The sequence below is a fragment of the Ambystoma mexicanum genome, chromosome 2q, assembly GCF_040938575.1.
Source record: "Ambystoma mexicanum isolate Mex_15411 chromosome 2q, UKY_AmexF1_1, whole genome shotgun sequence".
NCBI classification, from domain to species: Eukaryota; Metazoa; Chordata; class Amphibia; order Caudata; family Ambystomatidae; genus Ambystoma; species Ambystoma mexicanum.
Window position 1 is genome coordinate 909,359,831 of NC_090924.1, and position 17,647 is coordinate 909,377,477.

At 46.5% G+C, this 17,647-nt stretch overlaps 1 protein-coding gene across 3 annotated transcripts in view; it reads right to left on the bottom strand.

Moving 5' to 3' along the window:
- OSBPL3 (oxysterol binding protein like 3) overlaps positions 1-17,647 on the bottom strand; it is a 1,742,686-nt gene that overhangs the window by 680,727 nt on the left and 1,044,312 nt on the right. For all 3 annotated transcript variants that reach the window (XM_069648200.1, XM_069648199.1, XM_069648201.1), the window contains 2 exons: positions 9,344-9,397; positions 7,169-7,282 (listed from right to left, as the gene is read on the bottom strand). In XM_069648200.1, coding sequence (XP_069504301.1) covers positions 7,169-7,282; positions 9,344-9,397 — 168 coding nt within the window. The remainder of the gene's footprint in view (positions 1-7,168; positions 7,283-9,343; positions 9,398-17,647) is intronic.

Below are 17,647 nucleotides of genomic sequence, written 5' to 3' on the forward strand. Positions count from 1 at the left end.
GCAGAGCTGGCGGAGCGATCCGCAGGCTGCAAAATTGTTATCTAGCAAGAGACTTCAGCACCTCGAGATGGCGAGTAGGGAGGACAGGTTTCCGGGGTAACCGGTACTAGCTACAAAATACGCTGAGGGTGGTACACCCAGTTGCACCCTCACTTGTTTTCTGGGTTTGGGAAGAAAGAATGTAGTTCTACTGACTGCCTAACATGGAATTTTGAGATGTACTTATGTGAGAAACATGGATGTGTTTTGCAGCACCACCTTAATTTAATGTATTGAAACAAAAGGCGTGTTTACTAGTGGGGTCTGTAGCTCACTCTTCTAATGAATGCGACTCCTATTAGAAATGCTAACTTGTATGAGAAATCACTTACGGTTGCTTTGTGCATTGGCTCATAGGATGCTCACTTGATAACAGCATTGAGGTCCCACCCTGAGGGTGGGTGAGCAATTGGTGCATTAATCCTTTTAACTCCTTCCATGAAAGCTTTAACCATAGGTATTCTCTGTAAAGACACTTTGGGCCTCATCACTAGTAGGGCGGTAAGGTCTAAAAGCGGGCATCAAAAAAATGAAAATACAGTCCTAGTCAGTCCTTAGTCAAAATAAAATGGCTATACTAATAAAGGTAATGTCTGCCCACTTTCTAATACAATAAATGTGTAAAGGGAATGTGTAATGCAAAAAGGAGAATCAGTGTTAAAAAAAAATGTCAGTATGGCAGAGTAAACTCCCTTCCCCACATTTTGTAACACGGGTAAAGTGGCACACTTGCACCTTGCAACACACTCTGGCTTCAGACACAAGGATGCAATTCGTTTCGTGGACCAGGGCCCACTTGACCTTCCACGAAAAGTCACTAGTTTACAGTTGAGATGGAAATGAACTTTCGTTGATTACCAGAATTCAGTACAGGTTTCCCTCTGAAGGGGTCACACCTTTCAAATCACAATTTGTGGGGGTTCCCTTGCCCAAGCTTCAATCACACCTTCATAGATTTCCCTGCATCGGTCTCGAGCCTCCTTTAACTTTCCTTCCGATGTGAAAGGCTTTCGAAACAGCAAGGCTTTGGTTCTTACCTCGGCATGACCACTTCGACTTTCTTTCCTCATACGTCACTTTTTCTCTCCTACACCAAGGTAAATGTAGTTATGAGTACAGTACTTATTTCAAAGTTCGAAGATCTCGCACATCCAGGTTTCCCTCCACCGGGATCAAACCTAGCAGTTCAAATCTTGCATCTAAATTTCTTTCTCTTCCCGACGCTTCTACGGCATAGACATTTCACAGAGATTTTCAATTGGGCAATCTTCTTTCGCTGGACCACTCTGTTACTTTGTATCTTTAATTCACAGTTCTTTACAATGCTTTGCTTTCTCTCACGTCTTATCGGCATGCACGCAACCTTCATTCATCGGATACTGGTGCCATCAAGTTTCATTTAACACGGACCAAACTCATTGCTTTCATCAACTCACCGACTGCGTTCATTCTTTTTCATCTTTCGTGGCTTTGATCCTGAAGTCTAGGATGATAACACAACAGCCAAGGCACCTCCCCAACTCTGCCGTTCACCGGAGAGGGTGGCTGGTATCCTTGAAACACAAGCAAGGGTTGTCTCTTATCTAGCTGGGCTTCCTTGCACAACCTTTAGGGTCCATCGGAGGTAACGATCACTCGCCGGTGTGTCCAAGGTTTCTCTGCACCTCAGTTCCATCCCTCGGCCTGTAGTTCTGCTCCGCTTGGTTTGCCATTGCCCTGAAAAATACTGCTCCTTCTCATGCATCGCCTTGCCCAGAGTGTGTCTCAGTGGTCCACCTTTTAACCATGTGAGGAGAGCTAATAGGTACCAAGTGTATGTAATTAAGATCAAGTGCCTGATCATTTTGATGTATTGCATGGGTGGTATTCCTCTTAGCCTCGGAAATCCTCCTCTACCTTGGCTCAGTGGTTGTGTAGGAATGGGGTGAGGGATCTGGGAAGTTGGAATATCCTATAAACTAGGATAGGACAGGGGTATTTGGAAAGGGGGATACCATGTCTCTCCATCGGGCGTTCCTCCCCCACTCCCGAGGACCCCTCACCCCAGTGGTCCTCCCACACTTGTCAACCCCACGGTCTGGATCCACAGGCAATGGCCATGCCCTGGCCACCCGAGTAAGGGATCCTCGGGGTCTAGTCAGTGAAACACCCTCTGTTTATTCACACCACTATCTCCCTTTGCCGCCTCTTCATTTCATCAAGCCCTGTAGGATGGTTTGGCTTGCTGGTGTTTGGTGAATGGGAGGGGGGCTGTGCAGAGGCCCAGGGCTGTAGGCCATGGTGTGATATGATGGCGTGTCACATCCCGCTCAGGTGCCTGGGCACGCTGGCGGCGGTGAGGGCTCTTTGTGGTGCGTGGCCCTTCATCAGGCTGTGTCACTGGGCTTGTATGTCCCTGTGTCTTGGCTTGTTTCCTCTTGCACTGCAGGGGTGGGGGTGGGTGCAGAGGGTGTGGAGGTGCTCCTGGTGGCTTGTGGTGTTGGCGCAGGACCTGTGGTGCCCACCTGCAGGCTTGGCCTTGCCGGGTCTAGGTGTTGCACAGCGGTCCATGCACCTAGACGTGGCTTTTGTGCGCCTTTGTGGGGTGGTGGTGGCTTTCCTTGAGGGCTTCGAGGTGCCCCCTCCGATGCTTCCGGTGATGCGCGAGTGCCTGTAGGGGACACAGGAAATATTGTCAGCTATGGCTCTTTCACATGTGTTGGCATGCAAGACACATTTGCTATGGTACAGAGTGGCAACCCACACATTTGGGCAGATGGGCATGGTTGGCCAGGGGACATTGCATGTGGGCACAGCAATGTGGGAATGGTTACAGCCATGTGTGTGTGACACATGGCCAGGTGGCCTTTGGCCTGTGTGTGTGGAGGGCATGATGTCCATGCTGTGGTAGCTAATGTATTGCATGTATGCTTCTGCTCCTTCATGCCCCCACTGTTGCGCTCACCTGGTATCCATGGGGACGCCACCCAGCCAGTTGGTCGTTGGTGCCCTTCCCAATGATTCCCTGGTGTGGTCTCGGTGTCGATGGGATTCCGTCTGGAAATGAAGACTATATTAGAACTGGGCAACCAAAGTAAGTTTTCCCCCACCTCCCTTGTGTTTACAGCCCCTCCAGGTTCTCTTCTCACCTGTTTTTCAGAATCGGTCGGCTCTCCGTCCTGCTCTCTGGGCAGGGGCGCGTTGTGTTTTGTGGGCGCGGGCGGTCCAGTTACTTCACTGACTGCTGCCCTTGTAGTGTCTTTCAGGTAGGTCTTATTCCGAATGATGGCGTCTTAATTCTTGCATGCCTTTTCTCTGTTCTAATTGTCTCTTTTTTTATCTCCCTAGGAGTGCGGAAAGTCGGCTTGGAGAACTGGCTATGCTGGTTCTCACCAGGAGATGATGGCGCGCTATAGCGCTATGATACGGTAAGGAGGCGCTTTGCGTAGCGCAGCGATGTCTTGTCCTCACTGATCTGTGCTTTTCTCTTTTCGTAGGTCGCGGCGAGTTCCCAGTGCAGATGGAGTTCCGGAGCTATGCCGGCCGAAAAGCAACCAACCTGGTAAGTCTTTAAGCACTTTGTGGTTGTAATATCTCCACTACCTCCTTTAATGATGTCTTTCTCCTTTTCTCAGGTCCTTCGATCCGGTCGGTGAACTCCACCAACAGAGGTGCCCAGGAGCTGCGAGCAGTGAAGGATGATGAATGCAGGTAAGATTCTGCTGCTAACGATGTTCTTGGTTTTTCTGCAGGTCCGGAATTCACCAGGCTCCTGAGAAAGTTGAACACGGTGAGCGTCACGTTGCTAGAAGCAAAGTAACGCGAAGCGTGTTATCTTGTACGGGTGTGGTTTAAATAGCCACTGTAAAGTAGTCCAGGTAAAGTAGTCCCTAGGCCACCACACCCAAAACACTAGACCGCATAGCTTGGTTCTAGGAATCAAGCTATGTGGATGCCTCCATGTTGGCTGAAAGCCTTAATAAAGTAGTTCCTCCAGCAGATGTCTTTCCTTACTGATGAGCCTGGCGCCAAAGGTGCCAGGACTGGCCCCAAGAGGGCCAGAGAAGTGGATGCCAGGCCTTATTAGTGATCCGAGCCCTGATTCCACCTGGCCAGTGGGGATCAGGCCTGAGGGTTGTGACACCCAGATGCCCTTCCCAGGTGGTGCACACCTTGTGGAGTGGGTGTGGTGGCTTCATCTATGGCACTTACATGGCTCTATTGGGCGCTGCTGTGCAGCCAGCAGTGTTGCACTGTGGTGTTCAGGGATTGGCTAGCTGCGACCATGTCGGCGTAGGGGGACATGCACTTCCATGGGGCTCGTCTGCCATACCAACATGGGTCAGGCTACCTGGGCCTGCAACATGTTGTGTGACTGCTGCACGGTGTGGTGGTTACTCACGCACCACAATCCCACTGGCACAAGGTGCACATGCACGGGTGTGGTGTGCCTGGTATTTTGATTGGACAGTCACCCCTTCACACTGCTGTAATGCTCAGCGGTGCACTTGGTGCCCTGCACCCTGGCTGCTGTGTGGGGTGGTTGATGTGACATCCGTCACTTCACCCTGATTGGCCAGACTAGTGACTGGGTCAGCTGTCCACGATGGTGTCTTGTGCTAAGCTGACATTTATGCATGCTCATTTGCTGCATTGTGGGGGGGATTGACTCACCTCCTGCCTTCTGGCAACCGCCTCCACCCCTCTGACTATATGCCCTCCATATCGAGGACAGTGCTGCATTTTTTTCTCCCAGGCCGTCGGAACTAGTGGCTCGACGGTTCCACCTCCACTTGCCAGGGACACCTGGCAGTGTTGGGACAGGAGTACCCGCACCTGGATGTTGTTCCACCTCTTTCTACAGTCCTCCGCATCACAGGGTCACTGGCCACCGCAGTCACCTTCTGGCAGATGGCATACCAAATGGCAGTCTGGCGCTGGCCCATTGTCTTTCTCTGTCGGCTGCCATAGAGTTTGTCGCAGTGGGCCACTACCTTATGAGTGAGCACCACCAGTTTGCCCTCACTAAATGTAGGCTGCTTGCCTCAGGTCCTCTCCTACTAGGACTAAGACAGTCAGGGTTCAGACTGGGCCATGGCACAGAGACGGCCTTACTAGATCGAAAAATACACATGGATCAGATTAAAGACAAAGGAGTCGTCTGTAGCCTCCTTCTTCTAGACCTTTCTGCTGGCTTTGACCTGGTCAACCACAAAATCTTTGTCACCACCTTGAAACTGCAGTTCACATCTCCCCTGAAGCTATCAAATGGATAGAATCCTTTCTCTCCAACCGTACAATAACAGTCTTTTCACCTACATCAGCAGTCACCACCAGTCCAGTAACATGCAGCGTCCCACAAGGCTCATGTGTATCACCAACAATATACAATGCCTTCACAAAGCTCTGATTCGACAAATAAGACAACATGGGTATCACATACACCAATTATGCAGATTATAGGCACATACTAATAGCAATAACAGGGTGTCATGACACTGACACTCACAAGATCAACAAAATATACCTTGCCATCCAGGCTTGGATGGCCCAAAACGAATTATGCCTTAAAGATGACAAAACAGAGCTAATTCTAATAGGGAACAAATCCAAATTAGATAGTCTCCCAAAACAATATGAATCTTTCAATAACGACGGCAACCTGATCGAGGTCGCTATAGAAATAAAAACATTGGGGGTCTACATTGACTCATCTTTCTCCCTTACCAGGCATGTCAATGCCATCGTCTCTTCTGTGGCATACACATCCAAACTTAACAGATTCCGTAGGCCTTTCCTCTCAACTGATAATAGCAGCATCACACTAGCAGGAGCACTGATCATCCTGTCAAGGTTAGATTACTGCAACTCACTTTTCGCAGGCACTAGCACGAGAAATATAAAAAAACGTCAAGTAGTTCAAAACAACGCTATTAGAACAGCTTTGAACATACCCAAGAACGAGCACATATCTTCCACTATGCGACTCCTACATTGGCTCCCGGTCCATGACAGGATCACATTCAAAATCCTCACTCTTACCCACAAATGCCTTGCCAATAATGCACCAGTTTATCTTTGTAACCAAATGACCAGAACTCAATCTCACAGATCCACCCGATCCACAACCTTATCACCACCCCCAGATTCAAGAGAGTAAAAGCAGGTGGATCCAGCTTACCGGTGGTCGCAGCCAAACTATGGAACTCCCTGCCAGTACAATTGAGAAATCACCCATCCCTCTGGTTATTCCGGAAAAGCCTGAAAACTAGACTTTTCAGCTTAGACTCACAACAATGATATGTAAGCTACAGGTGAATTAGACACTAGTATGTACTCTCCAAGTAAGATGCACTATACTAAAATAGAAATGCCATTTTTATTTATCTATATAGCGAACTGTACTTGACTGGCTGAATTCACTTGTGCTAAACAGCATGTACTGTAACTTTCATTCTACTGTAACCTGCTAACATCTACTGCAACTACCACCTTTAAGCTTTTTTACGTATTCTATTGCAAATTGCTTTCATTCACTGTAACCGTCACCTTAAGTTAACCATTGCAATCTCTGTAATGGTCATCCTAAGCACAGTTGTGCCTTGATGCCTTTGGGCTAAGTGCGCCTTACAAATGCCAAATAAATATAAATAAATAAATGTCACAGAGCACAAAACTGTAAAAACCCAATAGTGAAGGCGTGTTTCCTCCAGTATTCCCTTTTGCATTTAGAGCCAGTGAAAGGATTTAAGCTGACATTGGTGAGGACGAGATGTCATGTTATGCTGCCCCCCCACTCCCTCCACGCCCAGTGCTCCCTTGAATGTGGAACAGATGTTCCGTTTAAAGCACCTCTGCTGTAGGATTCTCTCCCCAGGCAGCTCAATGGCCCTGATTACATTTTTGTAAAGTCTAATCACTACAGACCAGAGGCGTTGCTATGGGGAGGCTGGAGGGGCTAAAGCCCTGGGTTTTTTCGTTGTAGCCCTGGATAGAAGCTCAGGGGCTACAACCAAAATGTAAGCAAGCCATGAGTCCCGATAGTCCCAACATTAGCATAGCCCTGGATCTTTTCCAGACCTAGCAACACCCCTGCTACAGACTGATGCATTGCTGCAAGTGAAATAGATGTGCAATCCCGGTTCTGTACCTTGAGGTGGTATATGTGCTCCTCGGTGTCCAGATCTATGCATTTGGTTGACTTCTTGATGGACATTACAGACAGGCCAACATCGATGCATCCGTGCAGTTTCCCTTTGTCCATCTGTAAGAAATCATTGTGAAGCATAAATGATCAGTAGTTCTTTATTGTCTGTAAATAATACCGAATTATCAGCCTTTGTTTTCACTTTAGTATTTTTATTTTAGACGTGATGTTCTTATCCCTGATTTAGGAACGATATATTCTCCATGTAAGAGTATGCCAAAAAATGTACACTTGATAGGAAACAAAAAGTTATGTTATGACTTTCTTACACGTGACCGTTTTGTGTAAATTAGGAATGTAAACAGGAAGCAAGCAGTCCACTATATTCTACCGTGTTACTTCCGTGAGCAAGCGTCATGATTTTCTCCCTGGTGGGTGAGGACTGGGCCAAGGCTTGAAGCTCCTGGGGGACCCTGCACCTCAGGGGCTGTGGCGCCCCCAGGAGTTTCCGTTTAAACATTAAAAAAAGATGTATTTTAAAAAAAAAAACTTGGGCTGGGGTCGCAGGCAAGATTCTAGGGGTTGCGACAGGGGTCCGGGGTTTCCCAATGTGACCTCTGGCGACCCCCAAATGAATCCACGAGGAACACAGTCATCAAAAACTATGCCAGAGAAGCTCATTGGAGAACATGCATGCTTTGAATAACGCGTTTATCCTGCAGGTCATGGGTTCGAAATCCCGTGGTTTTTGTATGCTTCCTTTCACTGACATTTCTTGAGCATAGCACTGTCAGAACCTGTTTGGCAGGACCCACTAGAGTCGAGCTGGATCGAGGCAGCCATTCAGCCATGGCGGCTCTGAGCCTGCATTGGCTACCCCAGTTTTAACATCTGAAGATATTAATAAGGCAACTGCACAGAGTAATACGCAATGCTTAAATCGAAGCAAATAGGCTGCAAAATAGGAGAATGTTATATCAATGTTCCAGTTCAAATATGTGTTTTATACCGAAACAGCTAAAAACTTGGAACTTAGTCCAAATGAAGGGGTCACCTATTTAGTTCAACGGGCTCATCAGTCATGCGCCTACTAAGATTCATAGGCAAGGAGCTGAAAGGGGACCATGTAAGAATGAATTCCCAGCAGAGAAACAGCACCATGTTTGAGTGACATGTTCCCACATTCATATGCTCTTTGTGCATTGGGAAAACTGCTTTGCAGGCTGGAGGTAGGGACAACAGCTACTGCATGCCAACACTTTCCCCGAAATGCGTTTGTGAACCTGATCCATAATGCATGTGCACACGAAGTGTATATATGCAGTGCATATATGCTCTCTGATCACACAGACTGCATGCCTCATATTCACACAAAGAATATATGCATTGTGGCAAGGCCCGGGGGGATGTTCAAGCAGTGGATAGCCTGGCCACCCCTGCACACATATGCATCAGTCATGGCCCTGATGCTTGAATAGCTATCAGTCCACGGTGCCCAGCTGGAAGGAGGGAAAAGATCCATGTAGTGTCTGCAGGCCCAGATGCTTCCAAAAACATGGGTGGCAGCAGAGGCTAACAGAGGCGGGGACTTAAAAGGCCTACATTTAAAAGTATTCATTGTAATTCAACCGCCAATAAGGTGTAACAAATAAAATGTACACAGTAATGATTGTGCAGTTCCTATGCGCTGCTGTTCAGAGCACAAACAACGCAGGCATAGGCCAGAAATGATGTCTGTGTGATTACACCTTTCACTGCTCATGGTCTGACCATGGTTACTGGGTACACAAAAGTAGGCATAAGAAATGCGTTCTACATGTGCCTACTTTCGATCGCATTTGGAAAACGCCTCTGATGACTGTTACAGGCCCCCGCTCAGGGGTCTTGCGAATCAGCACATGCTTACTTTGCACATTCTTACTTGCACATGTAAGATCAAAGTTCAATTCTCAGAGCAATAAGTACGGTCGAATTACATAATTTCTAGCAAAAAGTCTGGTGAACCATCATTGGTGAAAAGGGTATGTATCACATGCAAACACCAGCACGTGACTAATCTTTGCTGAAAGAGGACTTGGGTGTTGGTTGGGTGCTGAATGTTTGGGTGCTTAAATCTACGCAAAAAATGGCTTTTGTAGACATTTTACTAAAAATACACATGAATATTAATTAACTTACATCGCCTGGACCCTTGGCATACTTCAAAACTCCTTTGTCCAAGAAAAAGTATCTCTGAAAATAACGAAGAAAACACATAATTGAACATTTATAAATTGTAAAACACCCTATTTTCAACATCTTTGTCCTGAGCAGTGGCCATCTCATTCCAACCATTGGTTTTGGCACCTAGAACATCTGGAGGGAGGTGATGTCTGGGGGTGGGGGTGTGAATGGAGGCAGGGATGTGGCTGTGTGTGTGTTGCTATACATTGCCTGATCTTGCTTTTCATGTCTGAAGATAACCCTGTAGGATAGCAAAGTGAGTTATTGCACATGATGCAGGCATCTTTGTGTAACAAGACAGTGATGCTTGGGACTCGTGGCTGGCTGATTCTGCATTTTATCCTCCTACGATTAATTTACAAATACAAAACAACACCGTCCAATGCAACAATGACACCAGCTATTTACCAGAGCAAACGTACAGTATTTCCTAAAAAACATTTAGTGCTATTACTGCCAAAGGATTACATATTTGACACATAATTGCAGCCGTCAGGAACAAGATTATTTGGGAACCTTTGTTTTGCATTCAAATCTTTATTACCTTTCACCTTCTTTCAAAACCAACATATCATTGATCCAGCAAATGCAAAACAGCTGCCAACAAGGAATCTTATACATCCTGTAATCGAAAAAACAAACCCTGCCACCCCCTTCTTCGCCTCCGCCGAACCCCTCTATCCAACCCTAAACATTTTGACACATACTGGATCACAGATTTTTCCAGCCTCTCTGGTCAACACTTACTGTACCCAGCATAATTTCATTCTTTTTTTAGTTTTTCCTATTAGGTGTCACGTTAGCGCCACCGAGAAAGCCCAAACTATTGCATTAGAGTACAGATAGGGAGAAATGGCATATGAGGAGAGATGCAAAGCTTGTATTCACCCACCCATGTACTGCCCACGGCCATGCTAATCCACACGGCCATTCCCACCCAGTTCCTGCCCCTCCCATTCCAAAACACCACCTCATGGGAATTGTTTGAGCGCGCTTTCATCAAATTTGCACTCCAAGTGCCTGCCACTGTTTTCTCAAAGCAATCTTCGGAGAGTTCATGATTTAGGTGAAGTTGGGAACGCACTCCCGGTGTAATAAACATATCTCAACCAGGTCTGCCTTAACACTCGATTTAGAAGCATAATGTGCGTCTTTCACTGAAGTCCTATTAAATTCAAGAACTGACCAAGCCAACAGTTTTAGTTGTGTATAAGCATAAGGGCATTTGCCAGGCACTGCTATTATATGCCAGGCACTCGCACCATTTTGCACCTGCTACCACCAATAGCCAGTTAATAACACAACAGCTGTTCCTGGTAAGTGCCTTTCCCATGCCTACAACAAAAGCTCAAACTGTTGCCATTGCTAATTTATTTAGTTATTTGCTAATTTATTTATTTAAATTCTTAACGCGCCAGATCGCACGAGAGCCTCAAGGCACACGTATATGACATTCAGTAGACCGCAAAACAGATCAGTAGAACACCATCAGAAAAAGTGGAAACTAGATCTAGGGAGCCTTGAAGAGAAAAGTTTACAACTTCTTTTTGAAGTCAGCAAGAGATGTGGTCATTTTCAGATCCAAGGGGATTTAGTTCCAGGTGGCAGGAGCCAAGAAATCAAACATTGTCTTCCCAAATTTGGCTATGCGAAATCTGGGTTGGCCGAGTTCAGCCTGGTCAAGTGACCTAAGAGATCATGATGGCACATACCGCTCAATGTGCTCGGAAATATAGACGCGCGCTTGGAGAGTCAGGCACTTAAAGGTGAGTGTCAAGATCTTAAAGGAGACACGGTGCTTAACAGACAGCCAGTGCAAGTTTTGTCTGGCTTTGGCGATAGTCTGCCATCTCGGGATGCCTAACAGTGCTCTAACCGCACCATTTGTGTGCCCTGAAGGGCGGCGATATTGGACTGAGTTGTGGCCACCAAAAGACTATTACAATAGTCAAGCCTCGAGTTGACAAAGGTGGAGGCTAGGATGGACATGTTTTTAACAGAGAGAAACGGATGCAGATAACCCAGCTGTTTATTAATCCAGCCACAAGAGGCACAGGTCTTGGCTACATGTTGCCTCATGGTGAGCTCAGAGTCGAGCGTAAAGCCAAGTGTTTTTTAATGCTCTTGGCCACAGGAATGGTGACATTAGAAATGGAAAAGGTGACACTCCCGGGAAGAGGTTTTTGAGCATGTGATTCGAGGCAGTGATACGAATCTCAGTCTTATCCATGTTGAGAGCCATGGGATTCGCCACCATCCATGAATGAATGATGCCGTAGATGACATTGATGGCCTCGGAGTCCTGAGCATAGGTGCTTGACAGTTCAAGGATTACCTGGTGTCATTGGCATAATTGGTATACTGGACACCCAGGTCATCAAGCATCATGAGGAGGGGAGTATGTAGATATTGAAGAGTGGGTGAGATGAGCCCTGCGGAACACCCCGTGGAAGTAGAGTAGGGGAGGAACAGACATCGTGAATGGCAACTCGACAATTGCGAGGACCCAGAATGGAAACCAGCCACTTTGTAGAAAGACTAAAACAGCCCACCAGTGTTTGCAGCCTAGATGCCAGCAATTCGTGGTCGACCAAATCGAAAGCGGCAGAGAGTTCGAGTAACATGAGAAGCCCTGGATTACCACGATCGATATTGGCTGACAAGTTGGACTTCAAGTCGAGCATGGCGGTCTCAGTGCCATGTCGGGCATGGTAGCCAGATTGGCTTTGTCCTAAGATGGAATTTTCTTCAATGAATCTCTGCAGCTGGAGATATGCCACTCAATCCATCACCTTGAGTATAAACGGAACGTTAGTGATGGGCGGTAGTGCTTGGGCTGAAGGGGGGTCAAGATTATCTTTAAGAAGCAGCATAATCCATGCTTCTTTCAGATCAATTAGAACCCGAGCCATGAGGAAGGATTGTTGATAAGCTTGGTGACCCAAGGGCCGATGGTGTCGAGGCAACCAACCAACAACCTGGAGGTACAGACATCACCCTTGTAGGTGGTAGGTTTCATATCAAAAATGATCTTAGTCACGCCCGCCACCATGCAGGAAGTGAAGGAAAACATAGGCTTGGGGGTGGTTTGTAGATTCGTGGGGACTGTGCTAGATGTGGACAACACAGGTGAAGGTGTAGGAATAGGAGTGTCATAAGAGATGCTGGACTCCAGATGAGAGGCAACTTTAGCTGTAAAAGTCTAATGGATGGTTTGGCACCATGCAGAATCTTGGGGAATGCTGGTCTTAGTATGAGTATTGGAGTTAAAGTCCAGAAGGATCGCAAAGAGTTCCTTCAAACTTGATTTAGCTTTAAAAATTCTATTGTTGTAATACGTGGATTTAGCAAGTGTCACGGCAGCCTTGAACTTTTTCACTGCCAGTTTGTATAGAGCAAGCAGAGCTGGTGATGGTGCTTCCGCCAGGTGCGCGCAGCTGCTCTTCTGCAGTGCCTAAGAGCGAGGATTACGTCATTAAACCAATGATGGGACAAGGTTCCGGGCTTAACGCCCCTGGTGGTAATGGGAGCAAGATCCTCCATAATAGAATCAAGGGTGGCTTTTATATGAGCTGAAAGGACAGGGGAACTGCCATAGTTCTGTATGTTTCCAAGCCTACCTCTCGGTGCCTGTGAGAGTCTTTGAGGCGTAAGGTTTTTAAGAGTTCTGACATTGATAAACTGTCTATGAGTGGAGTCAGCTCTAGGGGGCGAGGCAGGCACATTAATGGAGAGAGAAAGCAAAGAATGATCCGACTAAGGGCACAAAGCAGCAAATGGAGTAAAAGCGGACACCTGGTGAAGTAATATCCAATCAAGAGTATGGCCCACCCTATATGGGTGGGCTCTATAACTTGTTGGCTATAACCGATGGTAGAGAGTGCAACCAACAATGACTGGGCATCCTTATCTGTTGATACATTGGCCCAGAGGTTAAAGACACCCAGCAAAACAACTGGCGCATTACCGCCATAAGCCCTGCTAACTAAATGTAACAGTTCTTCAAACAATGGGAGAGTTTTTGGTGAGCGATAAAGAACAATGACAGTGGGTGTGGTATTGTCGTTAATATCTAATTTAACCACTAATGATTCACACTGGTCTGGAGGATTATGAGGCGAGAGGTGATATAGAAGTTTATTTTTAAGGGGTAAGGCAACACCCCCACCCTTGGCATCTTTATTGGTCAGCCCGCAAGAGCAAGTAACCAGGTGGGACCGATAAAGTAGCCTCACTTGGAATGGCGTCACTGAGCCAGGGCTCAGCGATAGCCAGCAGATCATAACTGGACTGTGTAAGGAGGTCTTCAACTTCAACCCCGTGGGACATGACAGAGCATGTATTGAGAAGAGAAACCACCAGTGGCGGGTCGAGTGGGCCATTTTTAAGTGGCAGAGACCTCCTAGGATTTGAAAGACCAGAATCATACGTGTCTAGCAGGACAGCTTTTGGTCTGGGGCACATTGTAATGCACAAAGCAAGTGAAGAATAGGTGTACTCATAGGTAAACTGCCAAAGGCAGTGTGCCTACCTGTGGCAGGGAAGAGAGCAAGAAGCGTACCGGAAGCAAGCCGGATGCAAACCGGCGATAACTGGCCTCAGCAAAAGCCCCGGCGCTGATGTGCCGCCGACAGGTTTTTCAAGGCCGGGGATGCTCAGCAATGTAGTTCGAATGAACTAGTGAGGTGAACTGTGCATCCCGTGGAAAAGTTCCACTGCGATAGGGTGGGGTACACTGAAAAAGTAACTCCTGCAGCAATAAAATAGTGACAGTCCTTACTGCCTGGCTATTGGCACAACAAAAGTCAATTAAGCACAGTGGTCCTTGGCACTCACGTTTAAGCAAACAGTATAATGCTGACTAAGATGCACACATGCACCAAACATACATGCAAGAATGCTTGTTCTCCCTTGTTAAAGCCTCTTTTTCTAATTTGTTTGACCCATGTTTTATAAAGCTTTTCTGGACTCCAATCAATTTTTTCTTCAAAATCAAATTGGAATAAAAAATGAAATTATATTTTGTCCATGGTTTAGCACTGAGCTGCACAGGCGGTGACGCGGTCATGGTTATACTGGATGACGGGGAGGCAGGCACACATCTTTGTGAATCTTGGGACGGTATTATGGTACACTTGCATAGCTATTCTTTCACTTTAAGTGTTCTTTCCTAATTTTCTCGGTGTTACTTCCCTTTTTATAACGTTTCCCCTTCAGGTCTCTTCTCACACCAGCTCTCACATTTTCTTCCACACTGATCTGATAACTTATTTTCCTTTTATTCATGCATTTTCTGCAGCAGCTTTGCTCCATCAAATTGCTTCTTCTACGGGAACACATTTCTCCCCTTATTCCCATCCTCTCTTTGCCATATCATGTTGTTATTTTGATTCACTCATCTTTCCCATTATATGTTCCCTTCCTTTCTTCAGTGCTCAAATATACTTTAACGTATTCATTTTTGCTCTTATACATTATTTTCCTTCTGCTTCACTCTTCCTCCAGACTTTCCTTTACTGTGAATCTCTGAAACACCAACAGACCTATTTTATTAGAGGCTAACAATCGTTGCATCACCTTTTCTAGGAGCAACACACTAAATTGGCAACAGATTCAAAGAGATTCTGGTGGTGCAGTCTCAGGTAACCAGATTTCAATGTGATAAACATGCGAAGTGCATCTCTAGCGTGAGGCGTTTCCAATTTGCTCTTTTTGGCACCTACAGCTGTACAGTAGACCTGGTGGAGTGAGATGGTGTGGTTATTGAAAGAGTAAAAAGGTTCAAATGTTGGGGGGTTGCCTCTTTGTCCTTAACCCATCTAGCAATACCTATGACGGGAAAATATTTCCAGGTGGACAGTAGGTACTAGAGTAACAAATCGCCTAACTCCGTTAAGACTGCCATGCTACTGTTGATTCCGGCATGATAATTCTCTGCAGACAATGTAGAGGCTAGCATGACAGTGTGCTTAACTGGGTGAAAAGAGGGATGACAACATTGAAACTGGTGTGAAAATAAGTGATTAACTGGGCAGTTGGAAAATTGTTTGCCAGTGTATAAGTGGTACAGAAATGTTTTAATGATCAAGATCGCCTAAGGATGCACCTTCAACGGGTTCTAGCAGCTATTTCTGTCTCCACCTGGGAACCTTTCAGACCGACATGTGTGTTACCTATGAACCATTGATGGCAGGAGGCCACCGCACACTCATCCTTGTCCTTGGAATCGTGAGCAGCCCACTAGAGGCTCTTGGTCCTCCTTCCTCTCAGATTCCGGGTTCACCTCTTCAGGTTGACAATCGCCTTCTTCGTTCTGATGGTCCTGGACTACTCAAAGGGTCTTGGCTATGGCCCCCAGTAGGCTCTATGCAAGGTGCCTCTCTTCTCTTAAAAGATCACAAACTGAGCTACAATACTCAACCAACTGCTAAACTGACCACCTCTCTTCCTCAACCATCAAGCTGTGAAAAAACAACACCTCTCTGGACCTCTGTTCCAACAGCCTCACTGATGGTCTCATGGACGCTACATTTACGTTGTTTCCACTGGCTTAAATGCTTTAATGAGCTATATGATTGGCTAGCTCTTTTCCGATTGTTTCTGGGTTATCCGATTGGGCAGAACTTTGTGATCCCACATCTGTCTCATGTATCTCAGTGGCCCTATTTATCGTCTCCATGTGTTGTGTATTTTTGGGAATTCTGTATACACTTAATACATGATTGGTCTGTGCTTCATAAGCAGAGAGTTTAAGATAGCTGGCCGCATTATTTATAGAAGGCATAAGCAACATGCTTGCTGGGCAGCTTTGTAGTTGGTTCCCTGTTCTGCCACTAGTTTCATTTTCTAGCTATGTTGTCTTGCCCTCCATGCACATGTAGCAAGCTTGCTCCCCAATGCATGCAATCACTCCTTTCGACTGCAGCACCCTTGCAATAACCTGCACTATTAATATGTGCACTTCCACCCTATAGCCCCCCAATGTCCATTGTGATGCATCCTGTCAGGCATGTAACCTTCTTCAATGTATTCTAAAAGAAGAGGGTTTTCTGTAAGGTTATATTTAGGGACTTCCCTTTTTGTGGGGGGTTGGGAGGCTGGTTAGATCTATGTGATCAAAGCGCCTCCCATAATTTTGACTTTCAAAATGCTGACTTCCATTATAACACCGGGCAGGGATCACCTAGAATCCACCCAGCATCCTCCTACACGCCTCCCCCATATCCAGTTAACTTTTCAGCAGCACACGTGTGTGCCACTGTCTCTCCTTTATCCCTGCAGTGGCAGTTATCTCCCACTAACGTGGGGTGGATGGGCGCTGCAGGGTCCTTTTTTCTTTTTTTAACTTTTTTTCGTTCCCTGCAACCATCTAAGGAAGCGGGACAACCCGGAACCCGTGACCACCCCCCCCCCCCCCCAATACACTGACTTATCAACGCTCACTCCCTAGGAGCCCATGCCATCGAAATTCATGACCTTATCATCGAACTTGACCTTGATCTGTTAGTAATCACAGAAACTTGGCTACATCAGGCCTCAGGTCCCTTGCCAGCATTGGCCATCCCTCCAGATTACACTATTCTCAGATCAGACAGAAACACCACCACAGGAGGCGGTGTTGCCATCATAACGAAAAACACCATCAAATTAAGATCTAGCTCCATCGAAATAATCGCAGGATACGAACTACTGCTTGCTAAACTAACGCTGAATGAAAATACCACAGTTAACATAGTGGTCATCTATAGAACCCCCAGTACCAATAGCCACCCAGAAACAGACATCCCACTAATACTGGCGCCCATCCTTAAACCCAAAATGAAATGTGTCATTAGCGATTTGAATCTTGGCTTTAATGATGACCAAGACACCAAAGCAGCAGCCCTTCTCTTGGCACTTAATGACATGAACTTCTGCCAACACATCAATGTCCCTACCCATACCAAGGGTAGGACCCTGGACTGGATCCTCACCCTCAACACCAAAATCACCATAGGTCCGATTACCCCAATTAGCTGGACAGACCACTACTGCATAGAATTCACTATCTCTAGTGACGATCCCTGCCCGCCAAAGAACAAAATCATGGACACCATTGAAGGTAGAAATCCTAAAAATCTCACGGTGGAGAACCTTGACCCCACCTTGAACAAATTGCTAGACTCCCACTCAATCCTCAGTAACGATCCTACTACCATCGCTGAGTACTATCACAAATGCCTCTCCACAGCGATTGATAGCATAGCACCAGTCACCACC